General features: G+C 47.7%; 2 protein-coding genes across 2 annotated transcripts in view; one reads left to right on the top strand and one right to left on the bottom strand.

Annotated features, from left to right (window-relative positions):
* The window catches only part of OTUB2 (OTU domain, ubiquitin aldehyde binding 2), a 30,374-nt gene extending 26,778 nt beyond the window's left edge, over positions 1-3,596 (top strand). The window contains exons 4-6 of the mRNA XM_006879205.1: positions 902-986; positions 2,277-2,471; positions 3,390-3,596. Of these exons, the coding sequence (XP_006879267.1) occupies positions 902-986; positions 2,277-2,471; positions 3,390-3,596 (487 nt within the window). The remainder of the gene's footprint in view (positions 1-901; positions 987-2,276; positions 2,472-3,389) is intronic.
* A 3,493-nt stretch (positions 3,597-7,089) lies between these two features.
* Positions 7,090-23,623, bottom strand: DDX24 (DEAD (Asp-Glu-Ala-Asp) box helicase 24). The gene is made up of 9 exons (XM_006879204.1): positions 23,108-23,623; positions 22,870-22,930; positions 17,637-18,140; positions 15,817-15,970; positions 15,039-15,554; positions 13,322-13,397; positions 10,414-10,602; positions 8,755-8,884; positions 7,090-7,385 (listed from the first exon to the last, which is right to left on the bottom strand). Exons 1-9 carry the CDS (start codon positions 23,621-23,623, stop codon positions 7,090-7,092), a joined length of 2,442 nt encoding a protein of 813 aa, XP_006879266.1.
* Positions 23,624-24,539: the final 916 nt, after the last annotated feature.

Below are 24,539 nucleotides of genomic sequence, written 5' to 3'. Positions count from 1 at the left end.
ACTGTAGGGAAGCCAAAGCAAAGGGAAGAAAGCAGGAAGTTAAGGAGCTGAAAGGAAGATTTCAAAGGGCAGCTCGGGAAGACAGCAGAGAGTTATAATGGAATATACAAAGAGCTGGAGGTGGAAAATCAAAAGGGCCAGACTCGCTCAGTATTTCTTAAGCTGAAGGAACTAAAGAACAAAGTCAGGCCTTGAGTTGTAATACTTAAGGATGTTGTGGGCAGAATATTGAATGATCCAGGAAACATTTAAAGAAGATGGAAGTAGTATACAGAGTCACTGTACCAGAATAAATTGGCTGAACAGAAGAACTTCATGACACAACATATGATCAAGATACAGTGGTGATAAAAGGGGAAGTTCAGGCTGCTCTGAAAGAACTGGCAAGAGTTACCATCAAGGCAGGATACTAGAAAAACAAGTACTGGCCTGTACTCACTAGATGCCAACAGCACCACCCTATGCATTATCAAGACGATCAGAAATGTCCCCAGACATCACCCCAGGGGACCACGCCCCAGCTGAGAGCCCTGGGTGAAGACATCCCCTCCAGCCCTTTGATGTTCTCAGAGGGGGTTAGAACGAAGCCCTGCGCCTCTTTGTCCAGATGAATCCTTCAGATTGCTTCCCAGCTTACAATGTGCCTGGGCAGCAGCTGTCTCAAGCCACCCCCACCTCACTGCCCAGGGACGTGGTGGAAAAGTTCTGCCTGGGGCCACAGCCTCAGCTCTACAGTCTGCATGGCCACATCCCCGGACTTGTCGGGCTCTGGGCTTGGACCACCTGTGTGGAAGGTTCTTCAGCATCTGCACCTTCCTTGGAGCTGGGGGGTCCCTGTGGGGGACACTTGTCACCCGGCACTCCCCGTATTCCCCTCTGAGCATCTGTGTGCTTTGTTTAGGTTCAAGGAGCGCGTCCTACAGACCCCGAATGACCTCCTGGCTGCAGGCTTTGAGGAGCACAAGTTCCGGAACTTCTTTAATGCTGTGAGTTAACCTGGGCCACAGCGGCTGAAGAAGTGGGGCCTTCCACGCTGGCAGAGCCGAGGGGGTGGGTGATGCCAGGAGACCCTCGAGGACTGGGCAGGACAGGACGGAGGGTCACTGCCACTTGTGGCAGATGTAGGTGGGGGAACCTAGCATTCTACTTCCATCTCAGTGGGGCTCAGGATGGGAAACTGGGCCTCCAGCCCCCTCACTCCCACTCCTCCATGCCTGACCACTAGAGCTCTGAGGTCCCTGTGGGGATGGTCCCCATCCGTCGGGTCATTGACAGTCTGAGTATGGATGATGCCCTCAGTACTCTGAGAAGTACTAAAACGCCCAGCCAGGAGAGTGAGGGAGAAAGATCCCATTGCTGTACCGTAGACATGCTGTGGACTGTAGAGTTGGAACTGGCCAGAACTGACCCTCCATTGGGTTTTCAGAGGCTGTAAATCACACAGGAGACTGTTCACCTTTTTTTCCACAGAGCTGGTGGATTTGAACCTCATACCTTTGTGCTGGCAGCATAATTCCTTGCCACTGCACCACCAGAGCACCTTAGACATGTTGCCTAAGGGATTTCAACTACTGGTGACCTGGTGTATTTAGAACTCAGCTCATTGCAATTGAGGCAGAACCGACTCAGAGCTGCCCCTCCAGAGGGCTCTTCAGAGCCTGTATGTCCATCGAGAGGAAGCTGCCCGTCTTTTTCTGTGGAGCAGCTGAGTTCGAACTGCCTGCCTGTGGGTCGGCAGCCAGCTCCTTACCCTCTCAGCCACCAAAGTAGAACTCAAACTCATTGCTGCTAAGTTGGATCCGAATCATAGCTGCCCCTCCGGTGGGCTCCTGAGGTTATAAATCACAGACTGCCGTCTTGGTCCCTCAGAGCCATTGGGGGATTGACGTCACCAGACGATGGTCTTTTGATTAGCAGCACCACCCCAGGACCTGCCCTTAGAATGTAGAAGCTTGTGGCTTTCCAGAAGCCAACTGACAGGCCTGTCTTTGGAGATAACCTCTGGATTTGAAATGTCAGCCTCTCAGCTAGTGCTATCCTGGGACGCCTTCCCCCCGCAAGCAAAATACTGCTGAAGACCATTCCGAATTAGCTGCTGTCGTACCTAGAGCACTGTCAGGGCTGTGACTCTGCACTCAAGTGCTAATGTCGAACCCCAGTTGGCTAGCTTTGGGAGGACTCTCTGATGGATTTATTTTAATCACCTCTGCTTGGTTGGGCCTTTGCAGAGGGAGGGTTTGGCCTGCCGCACCCTGGCTGACCCGCTTGGCCACTAGTTTTACAGTGTGGTGGAGCTGGTGGAGAGGGACAACTCGGTGTCCAGCCTGCTGAAGGTGTTCAATGACCAGGGCACCTCGGACCGCATCGTGCAATTCCTGCGCTTGCTCACCTCCGCCTTCATCAGGAGCCGGGCCGAATTCTTCCGCCATTTCATCGACGAGGAGATGGACATCAAAGACTTCTGTGCTCACGTGCGTAGGGGGCCTCAGCCGCACCTCTCCTGTCCCTCTGCTCGTATCCACCCCTGCAGGCATGCAGGCCACCAGCCAGGCACTTGGGCCATTTGCAGGTCACAGAGCACTGGGCCAGGAAGCTGGAAGCCAGTCCTTCCTGGACCATGTTGCCTCTGGACAGACCACAGCGCCTCTCTGGGCCAGTTCCTTCCCTCCCCACAGCAAGTAAGGGCTTAGGGCAAGAATGTTTATTAGCGGCTGCAGATTTACTCTCCCCCCCTTAACTATGCTCTGGTCGGGATATAAGGTGTTTATTTGAGAGCTGCTGGCATTTAAAAATTATCCAGTTCCCCAATTCCTCCAAGTCGGTGTACTCTTCTCATATGCAACAAAAGGGCCTGGGGTCCAAAAGATTGGGCTTACACCTTGCAATTAATTATAACTAGATTAATTCTTCTCGCTCACACATAACCCTCCCCACACCCACCCAACCCCCCAATCCAAACACCCTAGGTGTCAAGCCGGTTCCGATTTACAGTAATAACATGTCTGTTTTCTTGGCTGTAATTTGAAGCAGATCACCAGGCTGTTCTTGCGCTCTGCAACTGGGCTGACTTGAGTTCCCAGACCCTAACCTGTAATGACCTCCAGTGGCCACCCCAGGGGCCTGACGTCAGCAGAGACTGAGGATTGTGCGGGAACAGGGAAGGTTTTAGTGTCTTGTGTCTAATGTGCGACAGGCAAGAGCTGACATGACAGCCCCTCACAGAGCAGATTTTGCTGGCAACACTGCTCTCCTGAGCTGTGGCCACGACTTCCCAGGACAGGGCTCCTAACCCGTGCCCCTGAAAGCCAGGGCTGACCACTTCCCTCACTCAGCCCTCTAATCACCTGGCTTTCCGGTGGGGTCTTCTGTTTTCCTATTGGCCCGCGCAGGAAGTGGAGCCCATGGCCATGGAGTGTGACCACATCCAGATCACGGCCCTGTCGCAGGCCCTGAACATCGCCCTGCAGGTGGAGTACGTGGACGAGATGGACACGGCGCTCAACCACCACGTGTTCCCCGAGGCAGCCATTCCTTCCGTGTACCTGCTCTATAAAACATCACACTACAACATCCTTTATGCAGCCGATAAACGGTGATTACTTCTGGGCCTGCTCTGGAGCCTGTCACCTAACGGACTGCGTTCTGACTGGAGCGTCCTGGCGTTGGCGTTGTTTACGTGATGTAGCCTGTAGTTAGAACACGTGCCACCTTTCGGGCAGAGTCCCAGGACGCGAGGCCTCCGCACGTGCTCACGTGGGTACGGGTGGGATTTATTCTGAGGGGCAGGTGCTGTCTGACTCTGGACTGGCAGCCAGCAGCCCGCCTTGTCCTAGCTCCTGGGGACACCTTGAAGGGGGCCCCCTCTGGAGGACTGTTTCTTTGTCTGGACAAGGTTCCTGCCAGTATTAACTTTATATTGTAGGGAAAAAGTGGTTTTTTTCCCTCCACAGGGGCTGGGTTTTGTGTGAGGGGAGGAAAGTTCATGGTCACACCTGGCGCAGATGACTTACAGGTTCTGTAGAAAGGAACCGTGTCCCAGCACCCGAAGGTCACGTCAGTGGACACCACTTGAACTCTGGCCTGTTGAAGCTGACTTGAACATGGAGGATTCAGTAGGACCAAGGAGCCATGAGGCAAATCAGCTTTCCCACCTTCAAATTAAAAAAGGAAGAGGCTTTCGTGGTCCTGTTCAGAAGGGGCCTTTGGCTGGAGCCCGAGGGCCAGGTGGCCTGATGTGGAGGGTGGGTCCTCCAGGTCCTGCTGTCCGCCCCACCTGCCAGAGTGGAGTCTGATATTTACATTCACTGTCCCCAAAAGGTTCTAGGGTAGTGGGTAGCTCTAGGTACTCAGCTGGTGAAATCGTGGCCATGGGCGCCCGCTGGGCCTGCTTAAATCCATGGCTTTACCCCTTCCCATTTAGGGGCTGCTGATGGCTCAGGCCGGATAACAGGGATAATCAAAAAGAACTGGCACTAGGGCTGGAGACTTCTCATTCCGAGTGCCAGGCAGCTGAGGGCCCTGGCCAGCCGCCCCCTCGTCTACCCAGACTCCCCTAGCAAGCCACTGCCAGAGTCAGCTCTGATAGACTCCTTAACAACCTCACTTAGATGCCCCTCACTGGCTGGTGATGGTGGGTGCCCAGGGGAGAGGGTGGGGGGACCACACACCAGCTGGGCCGAATGCTCCCTCTGCCGGAGAACTTGGAGAACACAGGCTGTGAAGCTGTCCTTTGGGAACTTAGGGCCTCCTCCCAGGGTTCTTTGCAGGGTATTGATCAATCTGTCAGGGTATCGATCAATCTATTGGTGCTGCTTTGAGTTGACTGGGAAAAGCCAACAGCCCTCGGAGACTGATGTCAGGGGCTTTTATTCCAGGCAGCACCAGGTCCCATGGCTGTCCTCAGCCGGGACTTGGAGCAGGCTCAGGCTAGGTGATGTCACTTCCCTACAGGAATTGAAAGCTCACCCTGAGTGCTCTTTGCCCTGCACTGCTCTGCGGAGTGCCATCGGCCACAGGGCAATGGAGGGTGGGAGAATGTGCTTTGGAATGGATGGGTGCTGTCACGCATATCTCTAAGGATCTGTTTCTAAATAAGAGGGCCTGGTCATGCAAAGCTCTCCAAACTACCATCCTCGTCCTCATTCTTTAACACTACAGAGAAAAAGGAGTGGCAGAATTTAGCGTCACTTTAGGTAACAAAACATCATGATCACGCACGGATGGACAGCTGCCTTGTTCACCTGCAGGGCTCAGTCATGCTGACCACACACTCCTCGATGAATTCTCCACCTGCATCCCCAAAGCCATCTCCTTGCAAGCAAAAGCTACAAAGAAAGTTGTGTGTGACAGCTTGTCTTTACAACTACACATTTATTACTGTCTTTCCAAAGGAAACTATAAGCCGGTGGGAATATTTAGTGACAGAAGACGGTAAACTACTCTAGCTTTTGAGTGGCCCTCCCTATTAGCACCATCTGAAATAAAGAGTTCTGAGCCAGACGCCTAAGTATCTTGATTTCGGAGAAGTCACTTGCCCTCTCTGCCCTGATGTCCATATATGGGAACTGGAGACACTTCCCGCCAGGAGTGTTGGTAAAAATGGCAGGAGGCCGAGTATGTGGCAGCTGACACCTGACACCGTACACGTCAAGTGCTCTACAAATGGGATGGTCCCCAGTGTAGACTTCCCAGCAGAGGGGCCAGGTACCACCTGATGGCTGAGCATGCCACCTCGACTTTGATCATTCCCCCTGCAGTGGACATGGTCAGGGAAAGCAGAAATGGGCGGTGGGTGTGCTCAGGGGCCCATGGCTTCTGAGGGGCTGGTGAGATCTTCCTGACATTAGAACTCTTTCCTTACCAGCTTGTGCCCAGATTTCTCAGGGTCCCTTGCATGTGCTGATGAGCTGCATCTGCCTCGGGAGGCTAGCCCTAGTTTTTGAGGCCTCCCTTTTCATCCATCTTTCACTGTGTGGAGTCGATTACTACTCAGAGTGACTCTATGACTGTCCTGTGGGGTCTGCAAGGCTGTACATCTTTAAGGACACAGACTGCCACGTTTTTCTTCCACAGAGCCACGGATGGGTGCGAATCCTGGCTGAACACATGCTTTGCCAACACACTCTTAAACCTGCCCTGGGCCCAGGAGGAAAACGCTTGTGGGGTTTCTGCTGAGGGAGTCCAAATTACATGAACCTCAGGTATTCGGAGTCTATCTGCAGTAACCTCTTCAAAGACTCAGAATTCCCTCAACCAAGTAGCCGTGTCCCGTCTGCGAGCTTAAACACAGAAATTTAAAGACCTGTTCCTACCCTGGCAGTTCTCTGGACTTATCTAGAGAAAGCCAGGGCACCTTCAGGTCATTCATCCCCTCAGCACATACTTCCACCAGGCCTGACTTGCCCTAGAGCCCCTGGCCCAAGGGAGACAAGCACACAGGACAGTGTGATGCAGGCTAGAGTGCAGGAGAACGCTCCTGGGGCATCAAGGGCATCACCGCTACACAAGGCAACAGCAAACTGAGCTGAGGGCAAATCTGCACCAGAGTACTAGGTGCACAAGCAGCCAATGACAAGCAGGCAGAGATATAGCAGTGCACCAGATCTTGGGTGCTCAGTGGTGTGACTACTGTCCCTGCTCCTCCACCACCTGGGAAGCCTGTCCTCTGCTGACAGGAACTTCTTCCCCACTTACTTCCCAGGATAGCTGGGCTACAAGAGCGGTGACAGGGCAGAGGAGCTGTGAACACAGGGCAGCAACTCTCCTGCCCACTCCCCTCATGCTCAACTGGCGGGACACAGTCGAGCATCCTGCCCTGGGCCACAGTGCCATGCTCACCGGCCAGGGGGGAGGCCCAGCACCACGATCCCCCGGGAACTCAGTAACCAGTGCCCCCACCCATGTGCTCACTACAAATTCAGGACAATGTGAGGACTTCCAGCATTGGTTTTTAATATAAGAAAATAAACTTGTAACACTGGAATACAGAACTTTCCCCCCAAACAGGTATGTGAGTCTCTCCTGCTCTGCAGGAGTAGACCTGCAGTAAAAGGCAAGTAAACGTCCATCAGTCAGAGAGCGGACCCCGTGCTATTCCTGCACCCGGCCTGGGCATGAACCTGCACTTGGACTTGGCTGAGGCCGCTCCAGCTGCTTCCGCTGGTTCTGCTGCCGCTTCTTTTTATTCTGTTTGGAGATGCAGCTCAGAGCCGACTCGCCATTTCTGGAGGTAGACAGGACCACGGGCAGCCTGCCTGACTGAGTTGGGTACTTGGTTTTCAGGTCATGTTTAAACAATGGCTGGGAGAGTAGATGGCGCAGCTCCTGCTTCAGGATCTTCATCTGCTTCTGTCTCCGATGCTCTTCTTGTTCATCAGTTTTTCGTCCTTGACACACAATAAAGAAAACAAACCTGACTTACTGTGATTGTTAGAAACGTTCTATGTCCTTGGATGGATAATGCTCTCAATTAAAAATGTTTTAGAACCCTGACAAAAGCACGTTCAGTCCTCTGTGAAGTTAATGTTGTCAAGCCCTAGAAACAGCTAACTCGAACAGCCTGAGTGGGTCACCCTGTCCTTCACTGACGAAAACTCTTACGGGACAGTCCTCACTCACCAGTGGAGCAACAGGCAACACTGGTAAATGGAGAAAACACGGAAGTTGTCAATAACTATACTTGGATCCACAATCAACATTCATGGCAACAGTAGTCTAGACCCTCTCCAAGGTGTTAAGGGGCAATTGTGTCTTTGAGAAACTGCAACCAGTGTGCTCCGCAGAGGCGAGGATGGCCAACTCTGTCTGATACACTCTGGGCATACTGACTAGAATTCCAGTCCTTGGGAAAAGGCATTACGCTGGGAAAGCAGAGGCTAAGTGACAGAGAGGAGGCTCTTCAGGCAGCTGGACTGACGCAGGGACTGCGACAGGGCTCATAATGACAGGCAGCTCCGAGTTCCCAACTATTGTCCACAGGGTCACTATGAGAGGTCGTTGACTAGATGGCACCTACAAACAACTACTCCCGCTTGCTGCCCAAAATTTGTGAGTAACAGCTATAAAACAGGAGAGACCAACAGATTCATCCCTGAGTCCTATTGGGCTCAGGTTCAGAGCTGAAGCTCAGGCAAAGCCTGGTGATGGCACAGTTTTCCTGCACAAATCAATGTTCTTTAAGCCCCAGTTCCCATAAGTAAAAGGATATTAACTTCCACTGTGCTTCTACCCTGAAGTGGTAGAGATCAGATGAGATGATGACACAATGTACTCTCAACCTTGAAGGCAAATGTGGGTGTAGCAGTCACAATACTGATGATAAATAACTTAAAAGGCACCCAATACTTTGTATTTGCCAGGCACTGTTCTAAGCACTTTATAGCTGATAACTCAAGTAATCGTCACAATCTCCTGAGGAGTTGGTACTTTGTGCCACATGTGAGGTAGGTGGGACCTTGTGCTGCACTGAGGTAGGTGGGAGCCTCTGTGCTGCATGGTGTAAAACCAAGTGGAAGACAGCAGGGAGGTTAAGTAATCTAGTCTGAGCCTGTCCCTTCAGCACTCCAGTCCACAAGTCTCCACAGAGGGTGGCAGCGGAGAACTAGAGACAGTTAAGACAGACAGAACGAAGGCTGAGGCATGTTGGGCTCATGCTGCACTTGGCTCGTCAGAAAGTAAAGTGTCTGACAAACCCCGACGGCAGCAGCAATGGTTCCAAGCAGAGAAAAGGGAACTAGCGCAGCCCCAGGCTCTTACCCTTGTACATCTCTTCATCCAGCTCAATCTCCAGGGCAGCCGCCGCCTGCTCAATCCAGGAGTTGTGCACACAAGCCTGGAAGTTCCGATACTCGGCTTTCTCTATCTGTCGGGCTAAACGGATTCTCTCCTGCGAAGGGGCGGAGAAAAACCAGGGGTCATCTGAAAGCAGGTTCGGCCTTTGGGACGCAAACACACCTCTAAATCAAGTATGAAAGGCTCTTGCGCTCGGTGAGGTTCCTGGCACATGCTCAGGTCCCTTGGCCATGCGCTTGTTTCCTGGTGCATACCAATGACGACCGACGCAGGAGAGAGCAGAACAGAAGTGCGTCCTAGGATGTTACCGTAATGGGAGATTTCCAGGCTTGACTCCTGAGGAGCCACTGGATGGGTTTATACTGCCAACCTGGCACTACTAGCTGACGGTTAAGCATTGCTGTTTATTGCTGGTAAAAACCCAGGGGCAAACCTCCCACGAGCACACGTACTCATTAAGAGCCAGACGAACTAACAAAGCACAATGACCAGCCCTCCTCCTAGAAACCTGTCTCAGTCTGGGAACCTACAGGTGTCCAGGCCCAGGCAGTAAGGTTTACCAAAGCTTCGGGATTCTAGAGGGTTTGTGGCATTCAGTCACATCTGGCTGCTTTACCGAATGTGCTCAAACACACAAGGCTTCCCTTCAAATGCCCTGTCATTTCCAAATCCCGAGTTCTTAGGAAAGTCACCTCCCGGCACCTCAGTTAACTGCAGCAGGGGCTCACAGCAACTACGGACAGCCCCATTCTAAAGATGAAGAGTGAATGATGGCGGGAGGGGGCGCTGTCCAGGCCTCAGAGGTGCTGGGTGTGTGAACACTGAACGCTCGTCTCAGAAACAAGACAAACTCTGACTGCTTCATGTAAATGACCCTCTCAGCAAGGATCACACAGTAACAGTCACTCAGGGCAACAGCTAACTCAGTTTATTCTCTGAGGGGGGACAAAGAAAAATTCTGCAATCTCTTCAGAGAGGAAAGAAAAATCAGTAGTGGAGTAAGAATTAGTAGATCTCAGGTCTATAAAAAGTACTGATCAAGTGTCCAGAAAAACCCAACGCCTAGCACAAGGATTCACATCCCAAGACACTGACATATGAATGTGCAAAACACTCTAGGAAATGGGCAAACCAGGATCTGAACCAAGTCTGCTACTCACTCTCTACTCTGACCTCGACTGCCAGCCTCAACCATCACCTCTCTGGACCTAAGTTTGCTGCACTGTAAATACAGGGAGTTGGTTGGATAAACATTCTCTCTGGGTTCCTAAGACTGTCTGTCTGGGCCACTGTTATATGCCAGTATCTACAAAGTATCTGGCGTGTAGAAAGGACTTAATAAATATATGCTGAAGGAACAAACCAGAACACTCTGCATCATTCAACGTGAAGGGACACCTGTGTTGTCAAACATCCCCCACAGCTGAGCTGAGATCTTGACCGAACAGCCCCGAGTGAGGGCCACACACCTTTGCTCACTCAGCGGTCTCTCCTCTGGGTTTTTTGTAAATCTCCCTGCTTTATGGTTAGCAGATCATTACTGAGTTTTCATGGGTCATGGTGCTGTAGCTGTACAATGAGGTGTTCCAGAAGGATCTATGGAATCCCCTAGTGTTTTTTTACCTTGACTGCATCCATGTACTTTGTCTCCACAGGGAACAGAGGGATGTCCTCATCTTTCTTGAGCGTTTTGTAAATCTTCTTAAAGTTGATCACATCGTCAGGTCCAATGAGCATCAGGCTCAGCCCTTCATTGGTGGCACGAGCAGTTCGACCACTTCGGTGGACATAAATCTCCGAGGTCCGGGGGACCTGTCAAAGGAGGAGCCAGGAGGTCAAGTACACAGCAATGGCCCAAAACTGCTCTGCTCAGAGCTGTATCCAACACCCTCCAACCAGACAAGAATCCCCTCTAGCATGTGGACCAACCCAGAACTCAGACCACATTCTAACTGTCCCCAGGTTTAGCCCAGTCACTGGGTATGTCTGCATTCCCCATGCTCCCATCCTGGTCTGCACCTGATGACCATTCTACTGGGAGACTGCAGTCATTTCCTCTGTTGTTGCTGAGCCATGAGTTGGAACTAATGGTCTCTAGGCTTTTCCTGTTCCCCAACCCTAGCTTGAGAGTACAAAGGTCATCTTTCTGAGCCACTGCTCTGACCATGTTACCTTCTCTTTCTACAAGAAACAGCACTGGTTCCTCATGAGCTCTGCATGGGTGATGGACAATGTCACCGAACCAACATTTACTGCGTGACTACTATGTGCCAGGCAATCCTAAGCACCCTGCATGCACACTTCACCTTCACCTGCTGACACAGCTGACATTTCACCTGTTATACACCAGGAAATTAATCTCAGAGGAAGCAACTCCTCTGAGGCTACCGAACCAAATGGAACCGGGACTGGAACGGAAGCAGTCCAGCTTCAGAGACCATGCAACATGGAGCACACTGCCTCTGCTGCAAAGAATGACAGCGCATGCCGAGCACTCCGCCCCCCAGCCACTCCACATTACTAACTAGACCGCAGATGCTGAGTACTCTCTGTCCACTCCCAAGTCTTCTCTGAGACCACCAACATTTCACTATGTTCTAAAGTGCTCTAAGCAGTCACTATGAACTATGAATAACAGTGCTGGAAATTATTTCCGTTTGCCTGCTTCATCTCAAGGTTCGCTTCAACTCAACACGTGGAGCTTTTCATGACTTGCCTGTAGCCTCTCCAACTACTGCTCTCCCAACACAGCCTTGCTCTCACACACAGCCACAGTCCCTGAGCGCTGCCTCCTACCCGGCTCACCATGTTCTTTCTGTTCTCCTTCCTTTCTTACCTCTCCACATGTCCAAAAGCTCTCTATCCTTAAACACCAAGTTATCGTTTAAAAAGTACCTTCCAACTTCGTCCAAGCTGTAAGTTCTCCCTCCTGTATGCTATTTTACATTTAGTTATCTCCTGCTTTAAATGATAGCTGTGGGCATTCCACCTCCTCCACTGGACTGACACATGTTGAAGGCTTGGACTCTCTAATCCCCTTGTTCAGTCTGAGAATGCTCATAAAGATTTATCTAGTCCCATCTCAAAAAAGAAAAGGGCGAGTAAAGATTTGCTAAGCTGAACTGGTACCCTTAAATATTTTTAAAAGCACAGGGGATTATGGGGGAGAAACAATTACCACATCCCAATAGCTTCCATTTATCAAGCACTTGGCCAATGCTAAGTGTGTTATCTGTATTAACTCATTATAATTCTCATGATAACCCCATGGGCTATAGTCAGCATTTTTCCTTTGAATTTGTAAGCAGGGAAACCAAAGAAACATAATTCATTAGCCCAAAGTCACATAGCTATAAAGTAGTATACTAGGGGTTTAAACCTGACCATCTGTCCCTGGAGCCCAGACTCTTGACCACCAACCTATGCTTTTTACTAGGTACGCGCACTATATTAATGCTACTAACACTTAGCAACAAAGTGCCGGGTGGCCTCCTAAGTGCTTTATATGTGTTAACTTATTTTAGCCTAATAATAACCCCAAGAAGCAGGCCCTATAATTACTTCACTTAACTAAGGTACAGAGAGATTAAGTAACAAAGTTGCACAAGTGGCATTTCTGCCAGGCGGGCTCCTCACCAACATGCCTGCTACTTCTCTACACCTCACACTCTGAATTCTATCTATTTTCTGGAGGCAGAGAGAAGATTCTATGTAACTGCTCCAAGTCAAAAATGGAGGCCATCAATGAATGAATGGAAACCCAAAATCTCTGTAAATGTTTATGAAAATTAATAAAATATAATTATAGAAAAAAAAAATGGAGGCCATGTGAATTCAGAACATATCCTACAATTTACATCCCTCAGTAGGGATGTAACATCAGTAGGAGACTAGCCGTCACCGAGATTCTCTGCTGCATAATGACTGGAAACAAAGAATCCCTCCTCCATTCCCACTACTTCTCCTTGGCTTGATCTAAAGCTAACAGGTACATGTTGTTATGTGCCATCAAGTTGCCTGCAACTCATTGTGACCTCATGTACAATAGTCCTAAAACCTGCTCTATCCTTTGCCAATCTTACTGTCTCCGACACACCGCACTGAATTAGTCCATCTCATCAAGGGTCTTCCTCTCCTGCACTGTCCCTCCTCCCTTCCAAGCATGAGGTCTCTCTCCAAGGACTGGTCCCCTTCCTTGCAGCATTCCCAAAGTATGTTAGAAAAAACCTCAGAATCCTTGCCTCCAAGGATTAGCCTCGTTTCACCCTCTCCAGGATGAACTTGTTTGTTCTGGCCGTCCATGGTGTAGATTCATAGCTCAAAGGCATCAATTCTCCTGCTATCACCCCTAGTCATTGTCGAGCTCTCTGACAAATAACAAGTAATTGCAAAGACTATGGCCTGGATCAGGCACACCTTAGTGTTAGTCTCCAGACTAACATTATTGCTCTGCAGTATTCTGGAGAGGTTCCTGACAGCAGACTTTCCCAATACAATTTGTCTTTTGATACACATTTCCCAAGATCCCTACCTGGTAATGGATGACATGCTGGACTTCAGGAATATCCAGACCACGGGCTGCCACATCAGTTGCCAGAAGAACACAGCTGTGGAAAGCAAAGCTTAGTAAAGATCAAAGCTAACAGATACCACTACTCAACTCCTACCATCTAATAACTACTGAAAACACCCTACAAGATCCTGACTTTATTGACCCTGACAGATGAAGAAATAGAGGCTCAGACATTAACTTGGCCAAGATACACACGTGGGCCAGGATCCAAATGTCTGACTGCCCACAACTAGAATGCCACACACTCTGCAGTAACAAAGGCCCATTTCAAGTGCACTTCAGACTGAGCCAGTGACCCCAACTCCAATCCCCTCCCCGCTGACTTTCCTCTACAGATCTTGTTATTGTTCAAAAACGCCAAGCACGCAAATGTCACCTCCTCAGAGTAGTTCCCCGACCCCATGCCAGTCTTCTGCTCTATCTCCTGCTCAACTTCGCCTCTACGTGTTTACTACACGCTAACATTTATTATCTCCCTCCTTTCAAAGATAAGCTTCCCGACCTCAAAGACTTGGACTCTTCATTGTTTATTACCAACATACAAGACAGTACCTGCTTCACAGTAAATACTCAATAAATTCGTACTAGCTGGTATTTCTTCACGTTTGTCTTGAAAAGTCAAAAGCACTTGAGAACTTTTAAAATTTAAGATTTAGGGCCCTTTTGGGACTCCATTCCTTCTATTTCTAAGGCAGGATCAGGGAATGTGACACAAGTTGAAATTTGTGAAACACTAAACTACTGCTCTGTGTCAAGGATCAGCAATTTCTTCTGTAAAGGTCCAGAGAGTAACTATTTTTTACATACACTTTCTGTGGCACTTACTCAACTCTGCCAAGCTCTGCTCTAACTAATCTCAGTAGAACACTCACAGTACCTCCAATATTCAAAAGGAGACACCTGGAAATTGATCACCCGGTGACCTGACAAAATACCGTGGGGAAACTGCCAGCGTCCCAGGCCCTCATCTTACAAATGCACCTTGATCCGTGAGGTGGGACAAAGCAAGTATTCTAGGGTCTGAATGACTGTGTGAAACCCAAATCTGATACTTCTCGGCTGAGAAACTGTGAGCAAGCGGCGGAAGAGCGTCTCAAGATCTCACTTTATGCATAAACTTGTGAGAATAATAATAACCATGCAGTAGCAGTGGAAACAAGAACTACCAAAGCTAAGAACTAGTCAGCAAATACTATGAGCCGGGCTCTGTTCTAAATGCACTGTATGTATGGACTCACAATCATTTACTCATTAACTAAACAACAGAAATATTTTTCATTATCCCAAGCGTATGAATGAGAATACCACAGCAGAGAGAGGTTAAAGAACTTGACCAATTAGGAAGTGACAGAGCCAGAGCCTGACCTCAGGCAGTGAAGTTCCAGCATCTGTAAAGTATTAATCACAAATCTATTCTGCTTCTTCAGGATATGAGAAGTGGCTTTAACAACGGAGCAGAAGTGCCAGTCACTAGCAGTGCTGGCATTCTATTAGGGAGGTGTCTGGTGGGCACTGTCAGTAACCAAATGAAGGTGATCCTGCCTTCTGCTGTCAAACAAGTCTACCTTCTTAACAACGAAGCCCTCGGGATAAAAAGCTGTCTCCCTCCCTAGTTCGCCCCAGCACCCTGGCCCAGTATCTAGGGACTGAGCCTCTGGGGACAGACCTGACTTACTCTTTGAGGCGGGCAAACTGCTCCAGGTTTTTGAGCCTCTGCTTCTGGTGCATACAGGCATGTAGGGAGAGCGGCATGATATCCAGGACTTTGAGAAGTCCTGAGAGGCGTTTGATGCAGGAAATGCTGTTGGCAAACACTAACGTGCGGCCTGGATATTGCAAGAGGAAGTAGTACAGGTAAAGATCTTTGTCGTCAGTCTCACAATGGATCTTGGTCTCCGTTAGCGTCTCCACTGTGGCCTCATTTCTTGTGAGGTCAATGACCTTGGGCTTGCTTCTCATGCCAATCTTCTGCATGAGAAGGTCAAGTTTGGCAGTTTTGTCTATCTTCTTGGTGTGCTTCTTATGAAGGATTCGAGCAGGGGCTTGATGTACCAGAGTCAATGTGGCAGAAAAAACAAGTGTCTGTCTCTTTGGGTTGTACTGAGAGTCATTAAGCAACTCCAATAGCTGAGAAAGCTCAGCAAAGTGGCCTTTCTCAACCATCCGGTCAGCCTCATCCACCACCAGGCACCTGCAGATCCAAACACATCATCTCATTAGCAGCACGTAAATGAATAGACCACTACATAGCCTCCACCCAGCCAAAAAACATGTAGACAACCCCCACCCCCACCCCCAAGAGCCTCAATTAATCTCTTTCATGTGTGCTTGGTTTACTGAAGGTCAAGTTTGAGGGCACTGCACCCTTTGACAGCAAGAACGCTGCACACATCACCACGTTATTTTAGGCCCTTTTAGAGCAGGGAGTAAGGAGGAGTAATACTGGGTCTCACCTAAGCTGCCGAAGGTTACTCAAATGAGGGTGCTTTTCCTTGACCAGTTCCCAGAGGCGGCCTGGAGTGGCAATCACAATCTCAGGGTGGCGGTTCAGCATCCTCTGTTGTTTCTGTGCAGACATTCCACCAACCAAAATAGCAGTTTTAATTCCTGGGGCACAAAAAAGATACCATCACTCAACCTGTCTGCTTAGTTTCTTTTTAAAAATAATATTCTATTTTTAGTGAAGGTTTATACAGCAGTATAGGTTCCTATTCAATAATTTCTACAAAAATGTTTTAATAATAATAATGGTTACACTCTTCCTAATGCCTGATTAAGCTCATTTCCATTCTGGTTGCTCTGTTTCCATTGATCTAATTTCCCTATCCTCTTATGTTCTCAACTTTGTTTTAAAGTCATTGCTGACCATCTAGTCTCACATGGGTGATTTTTAAAATGAGCCATAGAACTAAGAGGTGCTATTCATTATTTCTGGAACCAATTTGTTCTGTAGCTACCAGGTAACATCAGGGTTCCATTTCAAGTTCAAGGTTTGAAGAGTATCTCAGGGCAAGAGTCCCCATGGGTCCTGTAGTCTCAACCAGTCTAGCAGGTCTGTTTTTCAGTTTGTTTTTAGGAATCTGAGTTCTTCTGCACATTTTCCTCCAGTAATATTAAGGTTTATCTACTGTGGCCCTGAGTAGAACAGTCAGTGATGGTCATTATGTTCTCATACAACCTGCACAGGAGCCCCAGATGCAGAGGCAATCACCAGCAAAAATCCCTCTCTAGTAGGGTGCTAAGAGCCAGCCTGGTATGTTAGGGTCAATCCAGAGGGTAGACCAAGTCTTCTGTGAGCAGGGTCCTGACTGCTTTCTCAACCTTGATTATTTTTGCTTCTCTCCTCCAGACAGAACAGGAGGTCTGGATCTGAACCTACAGGTGCTTACAACCAAAGCCTTGAAAACACTAAGCAGTGGTGTGTGCACCAGAATGCTGGAAAGGACAATACTGGCAGATGCGTGACACATCTCTCCTAAAAAGCCCTAGAAACAGGGAGCTCTGGTAAGGAGCTTGCACTGACAAAGACAGGCAGTTCAAATCTACCAGCTACTCTGAGGAAGAGGGCAATCTCATCCCAGGATTTGCAGTCTTGGAAAACCCACCAAAGGTCAGCTCAGAGCTGATTCTGACTCATACAGCAATGAGCTGAGGTGCTGTGACCTAGTCTAAATCTTTCCTTGTGCCCTGCTCTTCTCTCGGCACAGCCAGTGTGAGAGGGACGGTACAGAACAATGCAGGGAAACACAGGGAAATGTCAAGCACATATGAAGAACTCAATATGTAACTGCTGGTTTCATTATTAAAAATCCCATTGTGCAGTCCTTGCCAATAAGGGATTCCTTGAGAGAATTAATCTGTAATATTCTAAATCAGGAACAAATAATTTTTTTTTTCCCTTAACAGCAAACATTTTCGGTTTTGCAGGCCAGATAATCTCTGTAACTAATAACTCTACTCATTTCTGAAGTACAATGGTAGCCATAGAAAATGTGTAAACAAATGTAAACCTTTATTTAGAAAAACAAGCAGTTTGCCAACTTCTACCTTAAACATCTACTATATCCAATAAATTAACCAATTTTCTAAGAATCTAGAATGGCACTATCTATCTTTGCAGAACTAAGAAAAGTGTCATTCAATTTTCAACCAGATTAATTCTCTAGCAGAGAAAAGATTCCCCTAGAGACCAGAAGTCACAGTTGATGACTCTCTGCTATCCTTGCATCTAGGACGCTTTCAGGAAACAGTCATTAGAGGGAGTAAATCTCACCTGTAAACCTGGCCACGGCATCAACATGCTGTTTGACTTGGACAGCCAGCTCTCGAGTAGGAGTCAGAACCAGTCCAAGCAGAGGACGCTTCGAATGCTCTTTACAGGTGCTAATTCTGCCACTCAACGATCCAGTCTGCCCGTCACTGAGCTCTTCCTCTTCCTCCTCATCCTCCTGGGAGACGGGGTTCTCCCTGTTCAGGGAAGGTCCTTCACCAGCATCACTAGGGAATTCCATGACTTGGTCTGCGCTGGGCGCCTTGGTCGTGGCTCTGGCCCTGTCAGGTGGTGCTCCAGCCCCATTGGTCTCTTCTTCACCATCAACTCCAGCCTCATCAGGCGGTATTCCAGACTCGGTCCTGGCCTTGCGTGATGATCCAGTCTGACCTGTGGCCTCTCCGGCGAGCACTCCACAATTATTTGGAGTTGAGGCAGGCTGCTTCTTCTGCCACTGCAGCACTGCATTAATCATCGGAATAGCAAAGGCAAGAGTTTTCCCACTTCCTAATGGGGAAAAAAAATGGGAATCAACAGATGCACATACTTTAATCTATGACTATCTTTTGCATAAAATGGGAGAAACTGAAACCACAAGGTACCACCCTGGCCAATCCAAAGGCCTCCACTCGACAGCTTTCCCCCAACACTCTAAAGGTAACTAGGGGGCTTGGGAAAGTCCAGCCAAGTCATATATACCTACACACTGACAATGAGGTCTCATGTCAACAATGATGAACTAAAGACAAAAGCCTGGGAGCTCTGGTGGCAAGAAGCTGTGCTGCAATCCCAAACGCTCGTGGTTCGAGGCCACCAGCTGCTCTGTGGGAGAAGGATGGATAATCTCCAACTGTGTTATTAACGGCCTCTGAAAAACCACTAGAGGGTCAGATATGGGTCAGTTCTGACTCTACAATATACAACAAGACCCTGCAGGTGTTGGTTTCATATTCATCAGAAGACAAATGCTCAAGCTGTGAAACTGTAAAGGAATAAACGGTGGGTGGGCACACACTTGCATAAATGCACCGTTGTTCTTGTCAAAGAGTAACTATAACTTAGGGGTGGAGGGCAAATTCACATATTTTTTATTACCAAGACATTAATGAGAGGAAAAAAATTCAGTTTGTAATTGAATGTTCCATGGACTGCCAAGAAAACAAACAGATCCATCCTAGAGAGGGTTAAACCAAGCTACTCCTTGGAGACAAGGATTCTGGGGCTCCGTGTGACATACTTTGGACATGTTGTAAGGAGAGACAGGTCTTTGGAGAGGGACATCATGCTGGGTAGAGTAGAGGGACAGCGCAGGAGGGGAAGACCCTCTATGAGGTAGATTGATTCAGTGACTGGGGTAATCGGGATGGGAGTGTCAGAGACTGCGATTGGCACAGGATAGAGCAGAGTTTAGGGCTGTTGTACATAGGGTCGCTATGAGTCACAAACGACTCAACGGCACATAACAACAACAATTAAAATTGCTTGTTATTAATCATATAAAAGGTGGAAAACCAAAATGAAACCCAAACCCCGGCAGGCCAGATGTTTCCTCCTCGTGGTGACAGAGCAGAACTTCTCCATGGTTTTCGTGGCTGTAGCCTTTATGGAAGCGCTGTCACTGAGCCTTTCTGCTGGGTGGATCTGAATTGCCAGTCTTTAGGGACAAATCATTTGTGCAAGCCAAGGACCTTTGCAAGGTGAGGTGAGGCACTCACCCCATCTTTTTTGGTGAGGAAAGAAAGTAAAAGAAAATTTTCTCACATTTTCAGAAAATTTTAAAATAGCACTGCTTTTGTCAATGTTTGAAATTTTCAAACTGGCCCTTGAATATTTACATATGGAGCAAACACAAACTCCCATCATCAAAATAAGCAAACCAAACACCTAAAACTGAGAACATAACGTACTACTAAAGGAGGTCCCAAGTGATAATGTCTACGCAGCAGCAAATCAATGTTCTCTCGAGTAAGAAATCTTTATCATAGGTATGAAAGAATTCTCACAAGTAATTTTCAAAAAGACAACAAAAAGGGAGCCCTGATGGTCTAGTGGTAAGAAGCTGCATTGCAGTCCTGAAGGCACATGGTTCTAATCCACCAGATGCTCCGCTGGAGGAGGGGCAATCTCTTCCTGTGCCAGTTGGATCTGATTAAACGGTACACAAGAAAAAAAGACAGAAAAAACCACAAAGTGTTCTTAGGGGGAAAAAAGCTGTCTCTACTCTTCCACATACTAACTATATACCTGGCAGTAACAAGTGATAAAGTGTGAGCCGGAGTAATGCTGGTTACGACGTTTAAGGTCATGTGTCAACTTAGCTGGACCATAATTCTCAGTGGTCTGCCAGAGAATACCGGAAAGATGTCTATCCGTGTTTTATCGCTTTTATAAAGGCATTCAACAATGGGGAGCACAACAAACTAGCATTAAGAAGAACGGCAATCCTGAACAATTAATTGTGTTCATGTGGAACATCAATACACAGACCAAAGAGAAAATAGAACAAAGGGACATGAAATAGCTTAAAATAAGGAAATGTATGTGTCCCACCCACTGAAGCAGAGTCAAGAAATGAAGTGATGCACTGCACTGGGCAACTCTGCTGCTCTTTGAAGTGCTAAAGGGCAAAGGTGTCACTTTTAGGACTAAGGTGTGCCTGCCCAAGCTAAGTTATTTTCAATTGTCCCACATGCATGTGAAAGCTGGAATAAAGGAAGACCAAAGGAGAATCAATGTGTTTGAATTGTGGTGCTGCTGAGAATACAGAATACACCAGGGACTGTAAAAAGGACAAACAAATCTGTCTTGGCAAAAGTGTAACCACAATGTCTCTTGGAGGCAAAGATGTTGAGACTTTGCCTTACTGTGCTGTAGACACATGAGCAGGAAGGATTAATGGAAATAGTGGATCAAACCCAGTGAAAGAACAGGAGATAGAGTGAATGGCATTAGTCTCCAAAGTGCTAGACATAATCACAACTCCCCACAACACATGGGTTCATGGAACCTCAAATGCAAAGGAGCAGCAGCAAGTCTCCCAAGAACGCACATAGGGCTCAAATGTGGCCAAGTCTCTCGAGATCTCGAACAAGACTAGGAATTTACACAAATCACTTTTTCCTCTCCACTCACAGTTGGACACCCACCTTTCAGCATGTTTCCCTATCTGTCCCCCCCCCCTTTTTTTGTTTCCTGTTTTGCCAGTTTGTTACTTGGACGGCAGTCTCCCAGTGTGCCTTCCCAGGTGGTCTGTCTAGCATTCCCGTAGGAAGTCAAAGAGACGAACAGATAACAACTACAAGCCATAAATAACTGGATGGCAAACAACAATATACAGAATGTACAAGAATTATCAAAACTCAATAAAAAACCAAACTCAATTAAGAATGGGCAAAAAAATTGGACACTTCACCAAAGAACGTAATACGAATGATAAATGTTGTTATTTTTATGTGCTGTCAAGTCGCTTGCAACTCATAGTGACCCTATGTACAACAGCCCTAAACCCTGCTCTATTCTGTGCCAATCGTACTGTCTCTGATACTCCCATCCTCATGACCCCAGTCACTGAATCAATCCACCTCATAGAGGACCTCCCCCTCCTGTGCTGTCCCTCCACCCTCCCAAGCATGATGTCCCTCTTCAAGGACTGGTCTCTCCTTACAACATGTCCAAAGTATGTTAGATGGAGCCTCAGAATCGTTGCCTCCAAGGAGCCGCCCGGTTTAACCCTCTCCAGGATGAATCTGTTTGTTTTCCTAGCAGTCCATGGCACCCTCAATACTCTTCTCCAGCTCCATAGCTCAAAAGCATCAATTCTCCTTCTATCCTTCTTAGTCACTGTCCAACTCACTAATGAAAAGACGAGTTCTTTGTTCATGAAAACCAAACTCATTCCCATCAAGTTGATTCTGACACATGGCAAACTCCTGTTACAGCTGAACTCCATAGGTGCTTTTTGGCTATCATCTTCACAGAAGCAGATGACTAAGACTTTTGGCTGGGGTGCTGCTGTGGGAATCTGACTGCCTATCACACACTCTGAACATAATGGGTGACCTAGAATATGTAATAGTGCTTATACAAAATCTATTCATAGACCAAGCTGCTGTTCAAACTGAGCAGGAGAACAATGCATGGTTTAATGCCAAGAAAGGTGTGTGTTAGGGCTGCATAAATCATTCGAGAAGGTGGAATCTATGACGTTGACTTTGAGTCAACTTACAACTGGTTTTTCCCTCAGGGTGACTGTGAGGAATGAGTTCATCAATGAAAAGTAGTTAAGGCCAATACGTGATGCAATTTAAGTGCAGTAAACTGTATTACTATTGTTGTTGGTAAGTGCCGGGGAGTCGAAGGCGACTCATAACGACCCTATGAACGAAAGACCTGGACTCTGGTATAACTTTTGTCCTTTCTCCAGGTTCACAGGTTTCCAGAGGCAAGTTATGGAAGCAGATGCCACTTCTGCTTCCAAGCTTGTTTTAATGATGGAGCTCCACCACTGTCCACCATGGGTAACCATTCTCGCATTTAACACATCAGGGTCACAGTGTTCAGCTTCACTGCAACCATGAGTTACCTCTGTACAGCAAGGGGACATACCAGGGTTATACAACCTAGAAGGATGTTTCACCTAAAAAAAAGTAAAGGCAGACCCGAAGGCTGTGGATTAGTCACCCACCTTTGGCTTGGGAGCATGACTTTCTGTCCATTAGGCCAACTGATGTCTCTCTATGCTTGTATTATTATTAGTTCTTTGTTAATCTCCTAGGTGTCCTACCCACTCTTTCCATTTGTGTGACCCTCACGCCAAGATTTCTGATCATCCACTCAGAAAACCCCAAGACACAAAACATGCTGATAGTCTTACTCTACACTACATAATACAGCAGCTAGTGGCCAAATATGGCTATTTAGTGTTTGCAATGTATTTCAACTGGGATGTACTTTAAAATGCACACCTGATTTTTTAGACACCAGAAAGACTATCTCAATAATGTTTCCTTAATTATCTTTTTCCGTAGGACCCGTAGTCTCAGGGAGGTAAAAACCTGCCTTGGGTACCTACCAGTCAGAAAGCAGATGTGAACCCAGTGCTAGTGGGTTTCCAAACATTTGCACTTAATATTGCCTTTGAAGTTTCTCAATTTCCCTCTCCTAGTAATTTAGCCCATTAGCAGTTATAAGCACAATCCAGAGACCAGCCCGCCCCAGCTAGACCGGAAACACAGACCTGTCTCAGCAGCCCCGAGGATGTCCAAGTTGTCACGGATGGCGGGGGCCAGGGTCAGGGCCTGGATGGGTGTGGGTGCAGAAAAGCCTAGAAAGCTGAGTGCTTGGAGTACGGGCTTAGGCACAAAGAGGTCTTTCCAAGCTGAAACGTCAGCCTTCTGGTCTTGCAGTTCAGGCATCCATGTCTTTGCTTTTTTGGGCACTTTTGGAGTAGTGGACACCTTCGGAGAAGTGGATACCTTTGGAGCAGTACCCTGGGGAGGATCCAAGGGTTTTTTCCCTTTCTTTTTCTTCTTTCTTCGAACAGTGTGGGCTTGGCTTCCTGATGTTATTTCCCCGACCTCTGGCTCAAAGCAACCAGAATCATTCTCCTGTGGCTCTAGCTGGGCATCCTTGACCTCAAGTTGTTTTGGGGTGCTGGTCCCTTTAGTTTCCATGTCTTGACTCTTCTTCAACATGATCTTTTTCTTTGGGGAGCTGGTCTCTCCATCCTCCTCCCCTCCTTGTGAAATAGCTTGCGCCTTTCTTTTCTTGGGCTTTTCCTCTGAGAAGAGGCTCAACGGATTTTGGGCAGGTGAGACCAAACAATAATCTGTCAGTTCCTCAAAGCACACTAAATCATCCATTTGCCCATCTGCAAACAAGTTTGGGTCAATCGTCACCTGTTTCCATTTCCCCACAACTTTGATTCCCTTCACCTTCAATTTGTCATGGGCTGGTGGCTTTCGCCTTGATTTTGTCTCCTTCAACTTCATGGTTGCTGAAAATAAGAGAAACAGTCTATTAGGGTGGCAACTGAAAAAGTTCTGAAGCAATATTAATACAAGTTAGGACACAAGATTTCTCTAACACTGTTCTACTAGGGAAAATCAAGAGAGAATGAAACACACCACAGATTTACACATATATGTGGATGGGAAGAAACGAGCATGTGTATCTGCAGGCATATGAATGCTGCATATATTCATGGTACAATAAAACACAAAAAGAGACTTCTTAGACATATCCAAATGCCTCTCTGGGAGGCTTTTCTGGATTAAAAGGCTCAGGACATGGTTTCATGGGACAACTCAGTCGGGTGAAATAACACACAGTTTCTAAAGATGGTGTTCTACATTATGTTTCAGTTGAGTGCCATCTAGAATTACAAGGGCTTTTGGGTGGTCATCTAAGGTACAAAACGACTGGTCTCCATTCTTGTGAAGCACAAGAGAATGAAGGAAATGAATGGCTCAGAGAAGAAACTAGCCTGTAGGACCAGTTACTCGTACACCCACAGTCTCTTCTAGCCTGAGAACGGAAGAACTAGATGGTGCCCAACATCTATTACCAACCAGTTCTGACCAGAGATATAACGGAAGGTACAGAAGAAAAATGTATGACAAAACCCAACTTCCGAATAAAAAGCTAGATCTACCGAGTCAACATCCAACTCTATGGTTGTTATGTGTGGTTGAGTCACTTGTGACCCATAGTGACCCTATGTACAGCAGCTCTGAACCCTGTCCTGAGCCAGTCTCACTAATTCCCACACACCAACCCCCATCATGCTAGTAACTGTATCAATCCACCTCATCTGAGGTCTTCCTGTCCTGCGGTGTCCCGCCACCCTCCCAAGCACGATGTCCTTCTCCAAGGACTGGTCCCTCCTGGGCACTGCCAAAGTATGTG

Source organism: Elephantulus edwardii, unplaced genomic scaffold, assembly GCF_000299155.1.
Source record: "Elephantulus edwardii isolate Elephantulus edwardi_28Jun2011 unplaced genomic scaffold, EleEdw1.0 scaffold00002, whole genome shotgun sequence".
NCBI classification, from domain to species: Eukaryota; Metazoa; Chordata; class Mammalia; order Macroscelidea; family Macroscelididae; genus Elephantulus; species Elephantulus edwardii.
Note: the sequence above shows the minus strand (reverse complement) of the source record. Positions and strands in the feature narration are given on the sequence as shown.

Coding starts and splice junctions, on each gene's coding strand:
- DDX24 (XM_006879204.1), bottom strand. CDS start 23,623: ATGAAGTTGAAGGAGACAAAATCAAGGCGAAAGCCACCAGCCCATGAC. Junction 13,398..15,038: donor CAGTTTGCCCGCCTCAAAGA/GTAAGTCAGGTC, acceptor TGCTTTCCACAG/CTGTGTTCTTCTGGCAACTG. Junction 7,386..8,754: donor GGATGAAGAGATGTACAAGG/GTAAGAGCCTGG, acceptor TTGTGTGTCAAG/GACGAAAAACTGATGAACAA.